Source organism: Neophocaena asiaeorientalis, unplaced genomic scaffold (assembly GCF_003031525.2).
Source record: "Neophocaena asiaeorientalis asiaeorientalis breed wild unplaced genomic scaffold, Neophocaena_asiaeorientalis_V1.1 scaffold249, whole genome shotgun sequence".
NCBI lineage: Eukaryota > Metazoa > Chordata > Mammalia > Artiodactyla > Phocoenidae > Neophocaena > Neophocaena asiaeorientalis.
This window is the reverse complement of record NW_020172625.1, coordinates 4,582,165-4,600,773: the sequence shown is the minus strand read 5'-3', so window position 1 is coordinate 4,600,773 and position 18,609 is coordinate 4,582,165. Positions and strand designations below refer to the sequence as shown.

Genomic DNA, 18,609 nt, shown 5'->3' with positions numbered 1-18,609 from the left:
TTTCTCTCTTCATATTCTTTCTACATTCTGCCTTATTTTGTGACCAAAAATGATTGAAGCTTCATTAGTTCAAATGTATAATTATTTCATGTGGAACCAGTAAGAGAAGATTCTTATTCGGGGTGATGAGTCCTTATAAACATTGATATATGCAGGATACATGAACACAGGCATAAGGCAGTGGTGAAAAGGACTTTATGTGATGTTTCCATGATTATCATCAAGCTGGCTTGTGAAGGTGCTCCCAACAGACCATCTTTTCTACCGAGGAACAGAGCTTTAAATGTGAAAGGGGGAAATGTGATTGAGGTGCATAGGGGGAACTCTGTCATTGAAATCAGTACATGCCTATCAGTTTGGACTGTGGCATCAGCATTCTGAGCACAGACTGCAGCACTAATTCCCTGTCCTCCATCAGGGACAGGGGGCTCTAAGCTGTGACCATGCCAAATGGGCCCTGTTCCAGCTGTGAAAACTGGTTCAGGATCAATAAGATAACCCAAATGAACAAGAGATAAAGGAGCCTTATTACATCTTTTTAAATTTTCGTAAAGATGGCTTAGCCCATCCTTTTTATCTATCCAGAGAGATCTTTATATTCATACCAGTGTCTACAATAAAAACCAGACCCAAAGATTCAAAAAGAAATCCTGAAAATTAATCCCACCCTAGTTCTATGCTTAACTTCCTAAGGCCACCGTGTCTACGAAGGTAGTTATACACACCAGGCGATCACTTTGCAGAATCCATCTGGATACATCTTCTGTGACATAAATAGATCCAAACTTTTTTTTTCTTAGAATCTCAATTCAAGCTCTTTACACATGTTGACATCTTGCTAGCCTTAGGCATTTCAAAGCAATTAAATTTCTATCACACATCCCAGTAATAGTTTCAACAGGCTTCATTTTATGCTGTTCTACCAGAAGACACGGTACTCCCTGAAGTTTCCAGAGTCATCTTTGAAAGAGCCCAAAAGGAGGGTATTGTGATCACTGCTGGATGTTAACAAATGGGAAGCTGCTCTTTGCCACTCAATGCCGTTCCTCCATCTGTGCATGACTGGTTAGCTGTAATAAAACAATGGCCTCAGCATGAATATAAAATAAAGTATCCTTACCATATTAACAATATCTTCTCACTCAGGGAAAAGCCCTGATAGAAATGACTGAAGAAGGTCATTTCTCAGCAAGAATAGGGGAAAGGGTTATGGGCCAGACGTTAACTTTCCTTCCAAACTCCACATATCTCTTTCTCTGCACGTGATATTTTAATGAGTTTTGAAGAAGAGAGCAGTTTTTAATGCAGCTGATTTGCAAAAGGAAGAGAGGATAAAAATGTTCCAGTGTTCATTTGTGATATGTAGATAAATTCCCAAAATGTTCCCCCTGCACCTTTGCTACCTTGTTATTCCAAGGGTTTATGATTGATTTGAGTACCGTAGTTGAAGTACTGTGTGTCTTACAGACAGTGGTAATCACTGAGTGCATATATAATACAGCAAGATTTTGAACACTTGGGCTCAAGTCCCAGTGACTTTAGAGTTGTTGGGGTTTTTTTTAATATTCATGAGATAGTTTTTTCAGCTGTAAAATGTGAATAATACTATCTTGCTAGCATTGTTCTACAGATTTCATTAGCTAATATGTAAAAAAATGCATATGTAAAATATTTTTACCTCCCATACAAAATTTCTTCTAGGCATCTTATTTTGGGAAGCATGCTTGATAAATGCACTTCAATTGTAGATGCGGTAAGATTAGGAAATACATATCTCAGTGCATTTACTTTTTTCAGCATTGTAATTGAGCATGATTTTGTATCTCAATCAAACACTGATTCTATCCTAACAATGCATAGAATTTAACTCTTTAAGTTACGTGTATCCAAAGAAGGAAATACCTAGACCAACAACCTGTGCTTGAAAAATGAGGGATGTGCATTTATAGATTAATTGGGAGAACTTTATCTTCTTGAAATATTTTTTTAAGAGAAGCAAACATGTCTTTGGTAGCCCTCATGAAAAGATATTGGCATGATCTTCTGTATAAGCAACTTACTTCTTGCACTTCTGGCATGAGGGACAGGTATTTGTGAATCATGCCTACAGAAACTCAGGCCCTATGTTGGAGATACTAGGCTAATTAACCAGGCTTTATCAACTGGGCTTGTGGTTCTCAAAGTGGTGTCCCTGGACCAGATTAATTCTCCAGATTAAATCCATCCATGGGATTCCAGGCCCACACAGGTTTCTTGAGGAAGCCACCATTCCATGTATCTCATTCCTTTCCCCATGAATTATACCTCCATGAATCCAAATCTTAGTCTAGGATATAAGAACCATCTCAAGTATTTCTTCTTCTAAGAGAATATGCAGCCTTCATTAGTGGCTGAGATTTTACAGAAATTTCCTTATTATTGTCGCTTATTTGAGTTTTATGTAAATGAAAAGGAGTGTTCATGAGAAGCCTTATATAATGCTTGAAACTTAGAAAGATAAGTGTTAGCTTTCTTCCCAATCAGAAGATGACATTCCCAGCTGCAAGGAATAATTTCTTCTATGTGTCACTCTGTAGTTTGCCAACCATCATATCAGCAGTGGGTAATGGCTTCATATCAGGTGAGCCATGGATGTTTGGTGTAGTTAGATGAAATAACCATATCTTTGCAACCTCTGTTAACTACAGAGTATGAAAATACACTCACTTGAAATAAATATCAAGCAGATTTTCTATGCCATTCTTTTATGAGAATTTAAGGAAAAAAGCAAAAGTAAACGAAAATTAAATGAAGAGTTATCTAAAATAATATGAATAATTCACAAATAAGAATTTTTGACTGCTGGCTCATTAAGATCCCAGTCTGGTAATTGTTTATCCAAGTTATGTACCAAGAAGATCTAGGCTGGGGAGCTATATGGTCAGTCTAATCTTCAATTAGCTTTTACCCAAAGGCTGTTGTAGTACATTTTTTATTTTGTTCTCATCTCTGTCCAAACAATCTTAGTTTCCTAAAAGCAAGCACAGTATCTATGCTTGTATGCCCAGGAATACATGGCTAAGTTTCCCCAAGGTGGTAAAATAGTTCTCCTACCTCCATTGGAGAAATACTAGTCAATTACCTTAAGCAAATTACTTGCCTATTATGACCAACAGGTTGGAAGCAAACAAAAGAACGGCCAGAGAAAAGGAGAAAAGAATGTGACATGTTTATCTTTTCTTAAATGCCCTTAAGGGAAGGCAGGCATATCTCCTTAACTCTGTAAATTTTAAAAGATTAGAATAAATATGTACTTTATATATGCATATATAATAAATTGTGTACATATAAATCATGTATAATGAAGTATAATGAAGTACATGGAGGAGAAGACCTCAGCAGTGGTTTCCTAAACTCTTTTTACTTCGTTTCTGTAATGATGAGCCTGTCTGACTACCTGTAGCTGCTAACCAAACACATCCTGAGGGGCGCTTTCAAGTGCAGACCCCGCAGACAGCCAAGTATCAGTGTCTGGAAACTTTCCACATGCAAGTCCTCAGTAGTGCTGGTGATGGCTGGCATCTTTGGATCCGGCTGGAGTTGTTAGTAGAGCCTGTGAGTTTAGGAAAAGCAGAGGAAAACTGGAAACAAACCATGCAAAGTAAGGCAATAAGGCAGGTGCTGGCTGCAGGGTTTTCCTGCCCCCAGGGAGTCTGCATTTTGTAGGAAGAGGCAGAAGAAGGCACTGCAACTAGAGTTCTGATTCTCTAAGAAGCTTATGTGCCTTTCACACTGAAATTTAAAGGGTATGTAATGAAGAGATAGATGTCTGAGTAAGGAAAGAGAAGAAAAGGCTAATTCTGCAAGCATCCTGGCTTTGATCTATCGAGATGTTTAAGTGTAGAAGTGCTGACATAGGAGACGGAAGAGTATTACTTTCCGTTTCTTCATGTTTATAAATCTTACATTTTTTATGTTTTCGTATTTAGCTGTTTATTTCCACTTTAAAAGAAGCAGTACTGAAGCACTTACATTACGCATGTGCGATGGGGTGCGTTGCACACCCTCTGCTTATTCTGCACGTTTGGTCTGGCTTGATTAGTAGGTGCAGGAGGCACAGACGGTCCCTGGTGGGAGCAGTTATTTCAGAACAGGTGGTTCAGCACATTGAGGATCAAAGAACCCAAAGGTGCGAGGACTCTGACAGCTGCAGGAGCTCTCTGATCTCAGTCAGAGTTTCAACCCCACCCTGCAGATCAGGCAGCCCCCCTCAAGACAGGAATTTGCATTTTGCATAACGACCTCTCAGTCTGGTGGTTTACCCTTAGGTATCAATAGAATAGCAACAGCCTGACTGATGGCAGAAGACTCCCCACTGTCACGGTTGGCATCCAGTTCTCCCGCAGTCCACTCTCTTCCCCTTATTTCCTACCAAGTAGACTGCTAATGCCCATCCCCTGCTGACCACTCACCCCACACGCCAGGGCTGCTGGTTTCCTCACTGCGCCAAAGAACCACACACAGACCTGATGATTATTTAACTGGGAGGTTCCATCCTGGCACCTGGTTGTCCTCCCTGCATCTCCACCTCACTGAATCTGATGTAGACACCAAAGCCCAGTCCAAATATCACCTTCCCTTCTTGGGTCATCTTACCTGACTCCAAATTTCAGCTAACCTTTATTGAGTAATTTGTGTAGAGCAGGCTCTAGTAGTTGCTTTACATCCGTTGTCTTTTTTACTGATTTCTTACTCTTTTGAAGTCTTTTTACACTTACACAGTGACTACACAGTTATCGCTTTTAATTGTTTCTTAGTGAAATCATAGAGTTATTCTTGTCTCATCTCCTGCTGGCCTGAGAACACACAGCAGTTTCTGTTTCCTTTGGAGCCTCATTGTGTTGAATACATAGTAGGTGCTCCAAACCCCATGAGTGATATCATAATTAATGGTATAAATTCTTAGCTGATATTGGTGAAGTGTATTGAAATTGACCCTTTCTAAGAATTGAATAATTAAACCTAATTTATCAACCATGTTTTATATTTTTATGATCACATGCATCTCAACAAATACCAGTTCAGGATGCCCATACGTCTCCTAGTTACTGGATTATTGACATTAAAAGATGTGAGAGCTCTGTGCCACCCCATAAGAGCATCACCTTCCTCCCTTGGTTCCACGTTGGGTAGCCACTCTCCTGGTTTGTCCCTGAATGAAGGCTTTCCCGGGGACACAGGATTGCAGTGCTAAAACCAGGACCCCTCTGGGTAAACCTAGGCATTTAGTTGTGTTAGTCATAAGAAACGATTTCCCCAATGTAAGAAATTGTCTGTACTTTTATATTAAATGCTCAGGAATGGATAGCTGTCACTTAGTTGTATTTTTTTCAGTCACAGGCAACATGTTTAATCTCTCATAGGCAACTTGGATGGTTTTTGTTGTTGTTTGCCCTACTTTACACTGGATGCTACATAGCATTGTCTGTACATCTGACAGCTGGGAGCAGAAAGCCTTACTTCAGGAACCTCAGAAACTTAAAAAAAAAAATCACACAAGTTTTTCCAATCCATTACTTTAGTATATAGCGAGTGCTTTACTAATAGCCATTTTAGAGTTATGAAATACGTATTCAGTATGGTATTTTTCTAAAAACGATTTAAAATGGCTGTCATCAGCAAAGATGTCCGCTAAGAGAGATAGAAGTACACCAAGTTTCCCTGGTTATAGCTTCCTGTGCCCGAAACTTATAATTTTTCTTTTCCTACTGAGCTTTCTAACTTTTCTTTAGAACTGACTTTTTTAGGTCTCATAGCTAGCACTGTGGTCTAAATTAAGTGTATGTGCTTTTGAACTTTGCAATTGTTTACTTGTGTATTTAATGATTAGCTCCTCTTGGCACTTCTGGTCTCACCAGAAGATGGAAATCTACCTGCCGGAGAACATTATCTGTTTTCCTGCCTTCTCTCGGCCATCTGACTCGTCCAAGCAGGGAAGCTTTTGGATTACTTGGCATAAAAACTAGTTAAACTTCTGGCGCCAGGCAGTTCCGCTTTTCGGAACTTATCTGCAGAAACAGTCATGCAGCCTAATGGAACAAATATAATGCTAAGCAAGTTTTTCAGATTCCCTTTATTAAGCTTGTTCAGCATCATTCTACCAAGAGATAAATGTACTTTCTGAAATACATTTCTTAACTGTGCTTCGAGATCTTTAGTTAATCTATATACATGCTTTGTTCCCTCCATGTCTTTCTAAATATTGAATTCAAAGACTTTTGTATTGGGCACAGTGCTTGCACAGAGAGGTCCCACTTGATCATCACGAAGTTACTTTCAGGCTCAGGATTTGCTCTGATCTTGGCATGAGAAACGTGCACAGATAAAGCTATTTTAGTTATGGAATGGCCATATCACAACCAGTTGTTGGCATGGTGTATTTGCTATACAGGTAATCATAAATTTTAAAAAGAGGAATATTGGCTCTATACTTGAATACATTTTGAGTATTAATGATGACTTTTTAGTAGTCAGTCACAAAAAGAACAGAGCTCCTAATTCCCCCTTACAATGCTCCTAAAAAACACTTTATGCCACTTGGTGAATTAAAGAAAATTTCTCTAATCAGTTACATTCATTCACTTCACAAATACCTATGGAACCTCATCTCTAAGCCAGCTGTTCTGCAGCCACTGTAAGAAGTCATACCCCATGGGGCATGGTAACAGTGGTAACAGTGTGATGGGCAAGGCTTGACTCAAATGGTTGACTCAAACCAAACAGTGTTTCTGAATTTACAGCCAATTTTAGAATGTGAAACTTTATATTATATAAAAAATTATTACATGTCAGTTATATCTCAGAAAAATGACTAGTACTCCCATACCATGTAATGGCTTATTTCCCTGTTGACACCATGTTTTGAAGGAGTTTATCTGCCCAACACCTTCATTGTATAATTATCTTCTCATTAGTATTTGCCAAAAACCAAACAAATAACTGCCAGTCAGAATACACAGAGTTAATATATTGTCAGCACCGCCCCCACCCACCCAAAAAAAGAAGAAATAAATTTATTTCATTTTTTTCTTAGACTGTGTATCATGATTGTGGGCAGATACACAATTTCAAGTATCTTAAAATAATTTAAAATACTGAAAATCTCCGTTACTGATTCAATGGACTTCAATGATCTCTTCTGATTCCCTCATCTATTAATATTTTATTAATATACACTTTTTTTTCTGTTGACCTGCCAGTCTGTAGTTTTACTGCAGCTACTCAGCCTCTGTTCTGAGCACCTCCTTTGAGTGTTGCATGAACAGACCTTGTCTCTGGAGGGTAGGAACTGAATCGGAAACCGAAACAAATTTACGGCCTTCGTAAAGACTCAAGGTGCTTTTCTACTTAACTCGAGTGGTTGTTTAACAGTCATGAAGTGTTTGTTGTATTTGATGACTCTGTGTGTTAATTTATGTCCTAAAGGTTGACAGTTATTGGGGGCGGGGGGTGGGGAGGTAGGGAACAGCAGCGTGCACAGCTGAGCTGGGGCCCAGGCACCCACTCTGTAGACTAGTCAAAGCCCTTACCCTCCCCAGGCCCCCACTTACCCTCTTCGCTACTCCCCTCATATCAATCAAATCTCTTATCTCATTTCCCTAGACTGAGACTAAATGATAAATTGTACGGGTTTAAAACCGCTTGACGCTAGTCTGGGGATATTTGTGTACCATGCAGAGTCAGCCTAGTATTGTGTCTTCGGCAATAATTTCAATTCCTCCAGGGAAAGAAAATACCTTAGAGTATTCATGATGAAATGATATAGACTATGGTTAAGTGATAAGTGACAACATAGGATTTATATGAACTTTAACAAAAGATCGCCACAATTTCGTTTCCTTAAGCCCAAATTTGACATTTCTCCTCTATGATGTGGGTTACTCTGTATCTTTTTTAATTAAGGCGGCAAGCTTACCTCACATAATGCTATATAAATAAAACTAAATAGAATTTTTAGTAGCATTTACCGATTTGTGATGAGTTCTATTTTATTCTTTTCTGGATGTATTTACAAGTTTTTACAATGAACATACATTACTTTTTAATCAAGAAAAAAATCACTTATAATAAAAGTTACAAAAGTACATGTATAAAAATCCTAAATATATCCTTGCCATAGCAAAGTACTTTTATTCTGTTTTATTCAGTATGTCCTGTCTGGCTGAGCATCTGATATAATAATGAGCCCTTCCATTTGTATAGTTCTTTACACAGATTTTCTCATGTAGGATATATAATAATAGTTTAGTAATGGTGATGGGATAGATAATAATATCCCCAAACAAGGAAATTGTGGGTTAGATATTTTATCTTGTTTGCCAAAAGTTATATGATCAGCCAATAGCAGAAATGGAGCAGTATTTCTGAATCCGAGCACAATTTTCCTTTTTATATGCTGTAATTTCCTCCCATGTGTGTAAAGTTCTGCTCACTTCCATGAAACAGATAAAGACATATAAGTCCTAGTTCCTACCGTCAAGCAGTTTCTAATAGATTTGGGGTAAAAAGACATGCTGACAGAGAGTTAATTAGCAATTCAATAGATGACACAGGTAAAAAGTGCAGTGCCTAATCCAGTGCCTGGCACATATAGAAGGCACTCAAGAAACGTTGGATAGGTGGATGGATGCATGGATAAATAGATGGATGCATGGACAGATGGATGAATGGATGGCTGGCTAGATGGGCAGAAGGGCAGATGGATTGACAAGTGAATTAAAGTTATAGGTCTAGAAAGGAGAAAATTCACTCATCACAGATGGTTGAAATTCAGTAAATGTCTATTGACTTTTATTGGTCAGAGACTATTTCAAGAAGGAGAAGATAGACTAGCTAGGCCTTCAGGAACTTAGAAGAGTAGAGTTTGACTCTGCAGAGAGGATGAGTGAGGGAACTGCAGGCCGAGGGCTCAGCATGAGCAAAGGCAGTGAGGCAGAAAGAGCAAGGTATGACTGGGACTGCAGAGGAGTGACTGACCTTGCTAACGCAAAAGGTTTGGTGAGGAGGTTGTTTTGAAAGTAGAACGGAACTGTATCATAGAATATCTTGAATTTCAAGCTGAAGTATTTAAATAATCCATAAGCATGGGCATCTCTAGACATTTTTGCATAAAGTAATTCATGTCATAAGGAAATGTTTTAGGCAATAAATCTGGTCGAAGTAGGACTCTGTTAAATATAAAGATATGAGAGAGTTTAATGCAAGGTGGAGATTTTAAGCATTCAACTGGAATTTTAAAGTATTTTTAGAAAGAGCTGCAAATGTAGATCTCACTGTATCATCATTAAAATACTCCTATATGTAATTGAAACTTCTGAGACAGTTATGTCAAATTTAGCTTTAGATCAATAGGTATTTCTCATTGAGAGCTAAAAGTTTATAACATTCGAGGTTAAGAAGCTGGCATAAAAGTCTAGAGGCCTCCAAATATTTCATGCATGAAGTTTAATAAATTTTTCATATGCCAGAGGAAAGATAATAATTTATGTCTTCCAGGATTTTCAACCAAAATACTAGATAGGTCAGAAAATTTGTATTTTTGAAGTTGTATACACTTCTCTTTAAACCTACTAATTATTTTGTCTTACAAAATTGGTGATGTTATCACTTGAATACAAGTGGTTAACAGTGAGGCCTGGGAGTAAATCTATGTGGGTTAGAATTTGGCTCAACCACTGAATTGCTGGTCAGTCTTAGCCTAGTTTCTCTCTTTCCTCAGTTTTCTCATCCATGAATGATAATAATAATAGCACTAACATCTTAAGACTGTTGGGAGGATTAAACGTAAAACTGTGGACTAGTGCCTGCCGTGTAGTAACCATTCATAAATGGTAATCATGTTACTAGTTACAGAACATATTCAATGAATAATATGCATTCATCTTATTTTCTTACGATTGTTTACTTGTTTTATTTGTTTTTTTAATCATTGCTAGAAAGCAAGCTTGGCTCCCGTAGGGTTGTGTCTGGGTTTTCTACTGTGTGAAAGTATAACTCAACATATATGGCCTAGGTTGCTGCTAACTACGGTAAAGCTGACCAACTTCTTGCCTTCTGTAGTGAGCCACCTCTACGGATTTGGACTGATGGATGCGGAAGCCATGGTGATGGAGGCGGAAAAGTGGACCACTGTTCCCCAGCAGCACGTGTGTGTGGAGAGCACAGACCGACAAATCAAGTAATGTTTGCTGCAAGCAGACAGCATGACAGTGCCCTAAAAGAGATTAGGCCAGTGCAGATATCTTGAGACAGCCCTGTGTTGCACATGGAAACTAGAAACTTGTGTAGTATTTTTCTAATGTAATTATAAAATTCTAATAGAATGTCTAAGACCCTAAGCCATTAAATACACATTAGTATAACCCAAGGATCCTTAAAAGAAAAACGTATCTTACAAGGTGGGGGGGACCCTTACAGATGGGCATTCTTCAAGTTTCTACTCTGTCAATATTTCTAATCGATGGTAGAAGTATTCCCCATATTTTATGGTAGAAATATTCCCCATAAGTTGGTATACTCCCCAAACTAAACCTTATGTTCTGGAAACTTAACTGCATACCATATAGTTCTCTGAAGATTGATGCAGGATGCACAGTAAAAGACATTGCAGTTTACTCAGATTCCAGGGCCTCGTCCCCTGTTTCAGCCTCACAAACTTGGAGGCTGTGCTGATTGGATTCATCAAGTGATAGTGAAGTCTCTCCTAGGCGCTGAATCTGAAGAATAGGATTTATTTTAGTGATTTTATTAGTAATTTGCTTTCAGCTTTCTTTTTAGAGAGTTAGCTCGGAAAAATACGTAAGAACTTTGGTTTGTAATAAAACTAGAGCCATTATCATTCTTGAGGAACTTGTTAGGAAGCAGAAATAGTGGACTAAGTTTTTTTTTTCCCATTCTATCCATTTGTGGCAAAGAATAAGAGAAAAAAAAAAAAGAAGTAAAAAGTTAACCGGTATTTATTGAGCTCTTACTACAGGTCAAGCCAAGTGTTAGAAACAATGTGTTTTCTTCTTAAAACTTTATAACAACTTGGGTGTTATTCCCTTTTGACAAAGGAGGAAATGGGATCAAATGGAATAATTGTTTATTCATTCACAAATTCATTTACCAATTCAGCAACAATTTTTCTTACTATCAAGCACTTACTGGCTATCAAGCACTGGGCTAGATAATTAGGGATAGAAACAGGAATAAGAAATGCTTCCTGCCCTTGTGGAGCTTACAGTCTAGCGGGGGGAGTCAAACCAAAATAATATAATAAGTAGATCATTACAAATGACAATAAGTGAATGCTGGAAATAAAAAGGGTAGTAAATAAAAGGTGGGAAACATGTTTTTTCTATGGTTCAGTGACCATCTTAGAGAGTGAAATTTAAGCTTTGACTATGAAAGAAGAGTCAGCCATAGGAACAGCAGCAAAAAAGCACTAGAGGTAGAGTAGTGTATGCAAAGTGGCTGAGGTAAACTTGAATTATCCCAGAACTTGAACCAGTGCTAGTGTGGCTGGAACCCAGTGTTCAAGGGGCACAGTGGCACAGGAGGAAGCTAGTGAAGAAGACAGGAGCCTGTAGGCAAGTGGAAGAGCGTGCGCTTGGCTTATAGAGAAAGGAACTGGTAGACCAGGGATTTGAATCAAGGTCATAGTCATCCCCAAGCCTCCACTGTACCACAGTACCCTATACTGGTGGTTCACAAAGTGGATTCCGCAGATCAGCAACATCCCTGTCGCCCGGGAACTTGTTGGAAAGGCATATCCTTGTGACCCACCCCAGCCTTACTGAATCAGACACTCCAGCACCAGGGCCCAGTGATCTATCTGAACAAGATTGACATCCACTACCTGCATGAAGATAAAAGAACCTTCATTCCTCCTTTCCTCTCACTTGCACCTTTTCCCACCCTAACTAGGGTTACTCCCTTAAACGACCTACTCATTTGGGTAATGACACTGTGTCCCTTAGTCTCCAGCGACCACGGCTTGCATTGCATCACGCGGTCCTTCCAGGCCTGCGGGCTCACGCAGCCGAGCTCTGCCTCGTGCTCTCCTCAAACCCCCTTCTCTCCGTTGCAGGACAGTTCGGCCCAACAGTGCGGTGCGCTCCGTCTACAAAGCATCGGGCTGCTCCGACAATCCCAACCACCACGTCAGCTACCTGGAACACGTAGTCGTGCGCATCACCATCACCCACCCCAGGAGGGGAGACCTGGCCATCTACCTGACCTCGCCCTCAGGAACCAGGTCCCAGCTTTTGGCCAACAGGTACAGACATGGCCCCTGACCGCCCGTGTGCGGGGGTCACAATGACGCCCAGCGACTCTTTCAGCTCAAAAAAGTCCGCTGTGCTTTATTTTTTATTTTTTCAGAAGTCGAGGATTGTGCATGTACATATACTGTAGGATCACGATTGTCTATACAATTTTTAACGGTTACTTTCCGTTTACAGTTATTACAGAATATTGGCTGTAGTCCCTGTGTTGTACGGATAATCCGTGAGCCTATCATATACCCAATAATTTGTACCTCCCACTCCCCAACCCATATATTACCTCTCCTGCCCCGTCCACTAGTTTCTTCTCTAAATCTGTGAGTCTGCTTCTTTTTTTGTTATATTCACTAGTTTATTGTAGTTTTAGATTCCACGTGTAAGTTATATCATACAGTATTTGTCTTTCTCTGACTTATTTCACTTAGTGTAATGCTCTCCAAGTTCAACCATGTTGCTGCAAATGGCAAAAATTTCATTCTTTTTTATGGCTGAGTAGTATTCCATTGTGTGTGTGTGTGTGTGTGTGTGTGTGTGTGTGTGTGTGTGTGTGTGTGTGTGTGTACCACAGCTTCTTTATCCATTCATCTGCTGATGGACACTTAAGTTGCTTCCATATCTTGGCTATTGTGAATAGTGCTGCTCTGAACATTGGGGTGCATATATCTTTTCAAACAACAACCTGATTAAAAGATAGGCAGAAGAACTGAACAGACATTTTTCAGGCAGAAGAACTGAATAGACATTTTTCCAAAGAGGAAATGCAGATGGCCAACAGGTACATGAAAAGATGCTCAACACTGCTAATCATCAGAGGAAATGCAAATCAAAAGCACAATGAGATATCTCCTCACACCTGTCAAAATGGCCACCATCAAAAAGAACACAAGTAACAGATGTTGGCGAGGGTGTGGAGAAAAGGGAATCCTTGTATACTGTTGGTGGGAATGTCAGTTGGTGCAGCCACTGTGGAAAACAGTATGTAGGTTTCTCAGAAAAACTAAATACAGAATTACCGTATGACCCAGCAATTCCACTCCTGGGTATAAATCAAAAAAAAACCCCCCAGAGACATTAATTCAAAAATATACAGCTGTTCTTTAATTTCTTACTACCCTAAAAACTGGGTGGGGCCAGGGGGAGCGCCACTTACACATCATGATGGGATGGTCATAGCTCTCACTGCCCACGCATAAACAGAGAGTGCAAAGCCGCCTAGGATCTGTAGGCATGGAACAGTATAACATTTAAGAGTTGGGTAATATTAAAAGGATGCTGCAGAAAAATTGAGGGCCGCCTGTTGTTCTTTATCCTATAAAATAAGTGCGGAACACTAATTCCTTAGGCCTCTGAGATGCCCTCCCCTGCCCTTAAGTGTCTGCTGGCATTTGTTACCGATTAACTGAATGCTCTTGCCAGAGCACTTTCCAAAGTTAAAGGAAATTCTATTTGTTTTAAAACAGGTTTTGGCAGATTTTTTTCTACAAAGATTCAGTTAGTAAATGTTTTGAGCTTTGCAGGCCATGTGTTTATTGCCACTACTCAACTCTGCCATCAGAGTGCAAAAGCCACTGTAAACAATATAAATGAGTGTGTATGGCTGTGTTCCAATAACAACTTTATTTACACAAACAGCCTAAGGGCTGGATTTGGTTTGAGGACTGACTGCAGTTTGCTAACCACTGTTTTAAAGGTTGGCCCTTTAGTCTTTATTGGCCAAGAGGGCACTTACTTTTTCTTAGTAGCCTCTTCCTTTCTCCATACTTCCTCCAAACATTTCTCCAGCAGGTAATTGTATTGCCAGGATCCTGCTGAAAGGCCAGAATGTTCTAACACAAGTTTTCTTTTGCTTCACTGGCATTTCAAGTGGTTGAGAGCATGGGTGGGGGATACTTGTCAACAAGTGGGACCAGATGGGGAAATGTCAGATTGCCTTATACACCCCATTCCCATTATGGTTCTAAAATACAAGCCACAGCCAGAAGCCTGTAAGTTTCTTTCATTTGATGTTTCTCTCCAAGAGGAACATTTAATAGGGGCAAAAACCTTATTGTCAAAGGCCTATGCAGTCCAAATGAAAGCCAACCTCTTATGTTGACACAGCCGCCTGTCCATATGCCAGGTGTCCACGGCAGTAGTGATCTCTGTTAGGACAATGACAACATGCCAGACGAGTTGAGAGGCCAAGGCCAGTGCAAGCCTGCAGAGCTGAAAGTCAGACTGAGGAATTACCAGTTGCTTTTCAAAATCTCCAACTTCATCTGCTGTAGGACAGTGAGAAAAACAGAGAGCAGTAGCACTTCTTGGTGACAGTGACTAGGAGTACAGATTCCAGAGTCTTTCACTGCATTTTATTTCTGTGTTCAGAAGTCGTCTTGTATTCGTCTTTAAAACCTAATGTCTTCTGTTAGGGTGTAGGGAAACCTGGGCTTCGTACTCTATGAAGCGCAGTTTGCCAGGTTAAGGGTATGCAGGTGCAAGGAACTAAAGGATGCTTTGGTATCTCAGTCGCTGGGCACGCCCTCCTCCCTCCACAGGCAGGGGTCTCAGCTGCCGCCAGGTCATTGCTGCTACCTGCCTGAGGCTTCTCTCCAGCGAGCAAGGCCTGCAGATGTCCAATTCTATGATTAATGGAGGTCACACCAGCTGTTGTTACCAAAACCAGGGAAGACCTTTTTCTTGATGTTTTTCTTTTCTTCTTTACTGCTGTGCATTTGCATTGAACTTGAAGTATCCAGGTGATCCCTGGTGAAGTCCGAAGGTTGGCTTCACACATGGGCAGCTCTTCTCCCTGGAGCCCCCTCCGTTGTAGAAAAACAGTCCCTCCACAGTTGCTGTTTGCTTGGAAAACTCAGTCCCTTCAGCCTTTCTGGGCTCTTCCTGCATATTTCAGTATTTCTTGTTGGCTTCCCTGGAAATGACTTCAGTGAGGAAACTTGTGAGCTGGGGAGCTGTGGGTTGCATCACAGGCATTTGGTGGATTACAGTGTCGCTGGCTTCAGTCTTGCATGCATTCTTCAACAGCAGACATCCGCTTTGCTCTTTGCAAAGTGCTGATCGCCAAAGTGCTACATGACTTGTGTCAGAGAAAAGAAACAGGCATTTCAGATGCTCGGTGACCGATCTTGGCGGTTTACTTTAGCCTCTCCCATCATTACCTCCTGGGAATAAGATCTGCACTCAGAGTGCATCTTCTTGGTCTGGAGCATTTCTTAAAGTGCTCTTCTTTTGTCTGTCTTCCATCTCAGTGCTGAAAATAAGTAGCCACCCCAGAAAAGGTAGACAAATTTGAGTGCACGGAGGGGACTGGAGGCACCAAGAGATGTAAATGGATGTTATGAATTCATTTGTCCATAGCTCCCCAAAAACACTGCTTTCAGCATCTGACCCTTTAATTGTAAAACAGCTACACCTGGTCCCAAAGCCACGTCTGCCCACCTTCCAGGGCCTGGCTCCCCTGTCCTTGTTGTACTTGACGCTAGTAGCATCCCTCCTACTGAGGCAGCTAAGGGAAGACCATTTCCTTTGGCATTTTTTCCTTCTGGCATATTCCAAAGCTTTCATTTTATGAGAGGAAATCTCTACTCAGAACTTCCCAGTCTCTCACCTCATGGCAAGGAATCCTCATGTCCTCTCACCTTGGCCCTGTTTCAAAGCACATTCCTAGGATTGGGAACTAAAGGCAAAAAGCATCGACAAGGGGGTGGGCAGGCTGTGAAGGGAAGGTCTGCTTTGCTCCTGGTGGCCTTCCTATTGGCCTGCAGGGCAGTAATACCTTTCCTCAAGGAAAAGGTGATGAGGTCAGGGTTTAGAAGGGATTTGTATGGCAGAGATTTATTTTTAATTTATTTTTTTATTGAAGTATAGTTGATTCACAACGTTGTGTTAATTTCTGCTGTACAGCAAAGTGATTCATTTATACATATACATATATTCTTTTTCATATTCTTTTCCATTATGTTTTATCACAGGATATTGAATGTAGTTCCCTGTGCTATTACAGTAAGAACTCGTTGTTTATCAGTTCTATGTGTAATAGTTTGCATCTGCTAACCCCAAACTCTCAGTCCTAATCCATCCCTCCCCCACCCCCCTCCCCCCTTGGCAACCACAAGTCTGTTCTCTATGTCTGTGAGTCTGTTTCTGTTTCATAGGTAGGTTCATCTGTGTCATATTTTAGATTCCACATGTAAGTGATATCATATGGTATTTGTCTTTCTCTTTCTGACTTACTTCACTTAGTATGATACTCTCTAGTTGCATCCATGTTGCTGCAAATGGCACAATTTTGTTCTTTTTATGGCTGAGTAATATTCCGTTGTATGCATGTACCACATCTTCTCGATCCATTCATCTGTGGATGGACATTTAGGTTGTTTCCTTGACTTGGCTATTGTGAATAGTGCTGCTATGAACATAGGGGTGTATGTATCTTTTCAAATTATAGTATTGTCCAGATATATGCCCAGGAGTGTGATTGCTAGATCATATGGTAGCTCTGTTTTTAGTTTTTTGAGGAAGCTCCCTACTGTTTTCCCTAGTGGCTGCACCAATTTACATTCCCACCAACAGTGTAGCAGGGTTCCCTTTTCTCCACACCCTCTCCAGCATTTGCTACTTGTAGACTTTTTAATTATGGCTATTCTGAATGGTGTGAGGTGGTACCTCCTTGTAGTTTTGATTTGAATTTCTCTAATAATTTGCTATGTTGAGCATCTTTGCATGTGCCTATTGGCCATCTGTATGTCTTCTTTGGAGAAATGTGTATTTCTCCAAAGGTCTTCTGCCCATTTTTCGATTGGGTTATTTATTATTTGTTGTTGAGTTGTATGAGCTGTTTGTATATTTTGGAAATTAAGCCCTTGTCGGTCACATCATTTGCAAATATTTTCTCCCATTCCATATGTTGTCTTTTCATTTTGTTTATGGTTTCCTTTACTATGCAAAAGCTTGTAAGTTTGATTAGGTCCCATTTGTAGTTTTTTTGTTTTTATTTCTATTGCCTTGGGAGACTGACCTAAGAAAACACTGGTATTATGATTTATGTCAGAGAATGTTTTGCCTATGATCTCTTCTAGGAGTTTTATGGTGTCATGTCTTATGTTTAAGTCTTTAAGCCATTTTGAGTTTATTTTTATATATGGTGTGAGGGTGTGTTGTAACTTCATTGATTTACATGCAGCTGTCCGCCTTTCCCAACACCACTTAATGAAGAGATTCTTTTTCCCAGCATATATTCTTGCCTCTTTTGTCGAAGATTAATTGACCGTAGGTTTGTGGGTTTATTTCTGGGCTCTCTGTTCTGTTCCACTGATGTATATGTCTGTTTTTGTGCCTGTACCACACTGTGTTGATTACTGTAGCTTTGTAGTATTGTCTGAAGTCTGAGAGGGCTGTGCCTCCAGCTTTGTTCTTTTTCCTCAGCAATTCTGGGTCTTTTATGGTTCCATATAAATCTTAGGATTATTCTAGTTCTGTGAAAAATGTCATGGGTAATTTGACACTGTATTAAATCAGTGATGTATTTAATACAGGTATATTAAATCTATAGATTGCTTTAGATAGCATGGCCATTTTAACAATATTAATTCTTCCAATCCAAAAGCATGGGGTATCTTCACATTTCTTTGAATCTTTAATTTCCTTTATTAATGTTCTTTAGTTCTCAGCATATACATCTTTCACCTCCTTGGTCAACTTTATTCCTAAGTATTTTATTTGTGTGTCAGAGATTATTAATGAGGGCAATAAATAGTTCCCCTGTTGGACACTTATCTTTCTTTGAAAGAAGTCAAGATTTCTGAGGAGGACCACGTAAAGCAAAGAACACTGTGCAGTAAAAAGATAGGAATTCTGAAAGGTTTAAAACACACAGTTTTCCTAGTGGGGTCATTTGAGATGAAGAGGTAGAGCTGTGGTGGCAAAGAGTCGTCCCCATTTGATCTCTCCTGTTTCTCCTTGAGGCAGAACTCTTCACAGTGGCGTGTGCACTGGCTGCTGTGAGAAGGAAGGATGCTGAGGTTCAGCTCAGACTCAGAATCCGAGGCTCACTTGGCATCATCTTCCCTTAATTATGCAAAAACTAGACATACAGACAAGGAGAATAAACTAGGAAGGAAGCTGAGAGGACGGCAACTCCCCTCCATTATTACCTTCATTTCAGTATTGACAAAATCTGTGTCCTGGTCTTGGGACCAGCAAATGCTATCCATAACAGTAAATTCCCAAAAGAAAGGGGTCATGGTCAGCTTTCCAGAAGTCCTCATTTTCCTAGACATTTCAGTAAGGAATGTCTTCAACATTGCTT

At 40.0% G+C, this 18,609-nt stretch overlaps 1 protein-coding gene across 2 annotated transcripts in view; it reads left to right on the top strand.

Annotated features, from left to right (window-relative positions):
• PCSK5 (proprotein convertase subtilisin/kexin type 5) overlaps nt 1–18,609 on the top strand; it is a 442,496-nt gene that overhangs the window by 249,335 nt on the left and 174,552 nt on the right. For both annotated transcript variants that reach the window (XM_024738976.1, XM_024738975.1), the window contains exons 11-12: nt 10,099–10,216; nt 12,110–12,298. In XM_024738976.1, the coding sequence (XP_024594744.1) occupies nt 10,099–10,216; nt 12,110–12,298 (307 nt within the window). The remainder of the gene's footprint in view (nt 1–10,098; nt 10,217–12,109; nt 12,299–18,609) is intronic.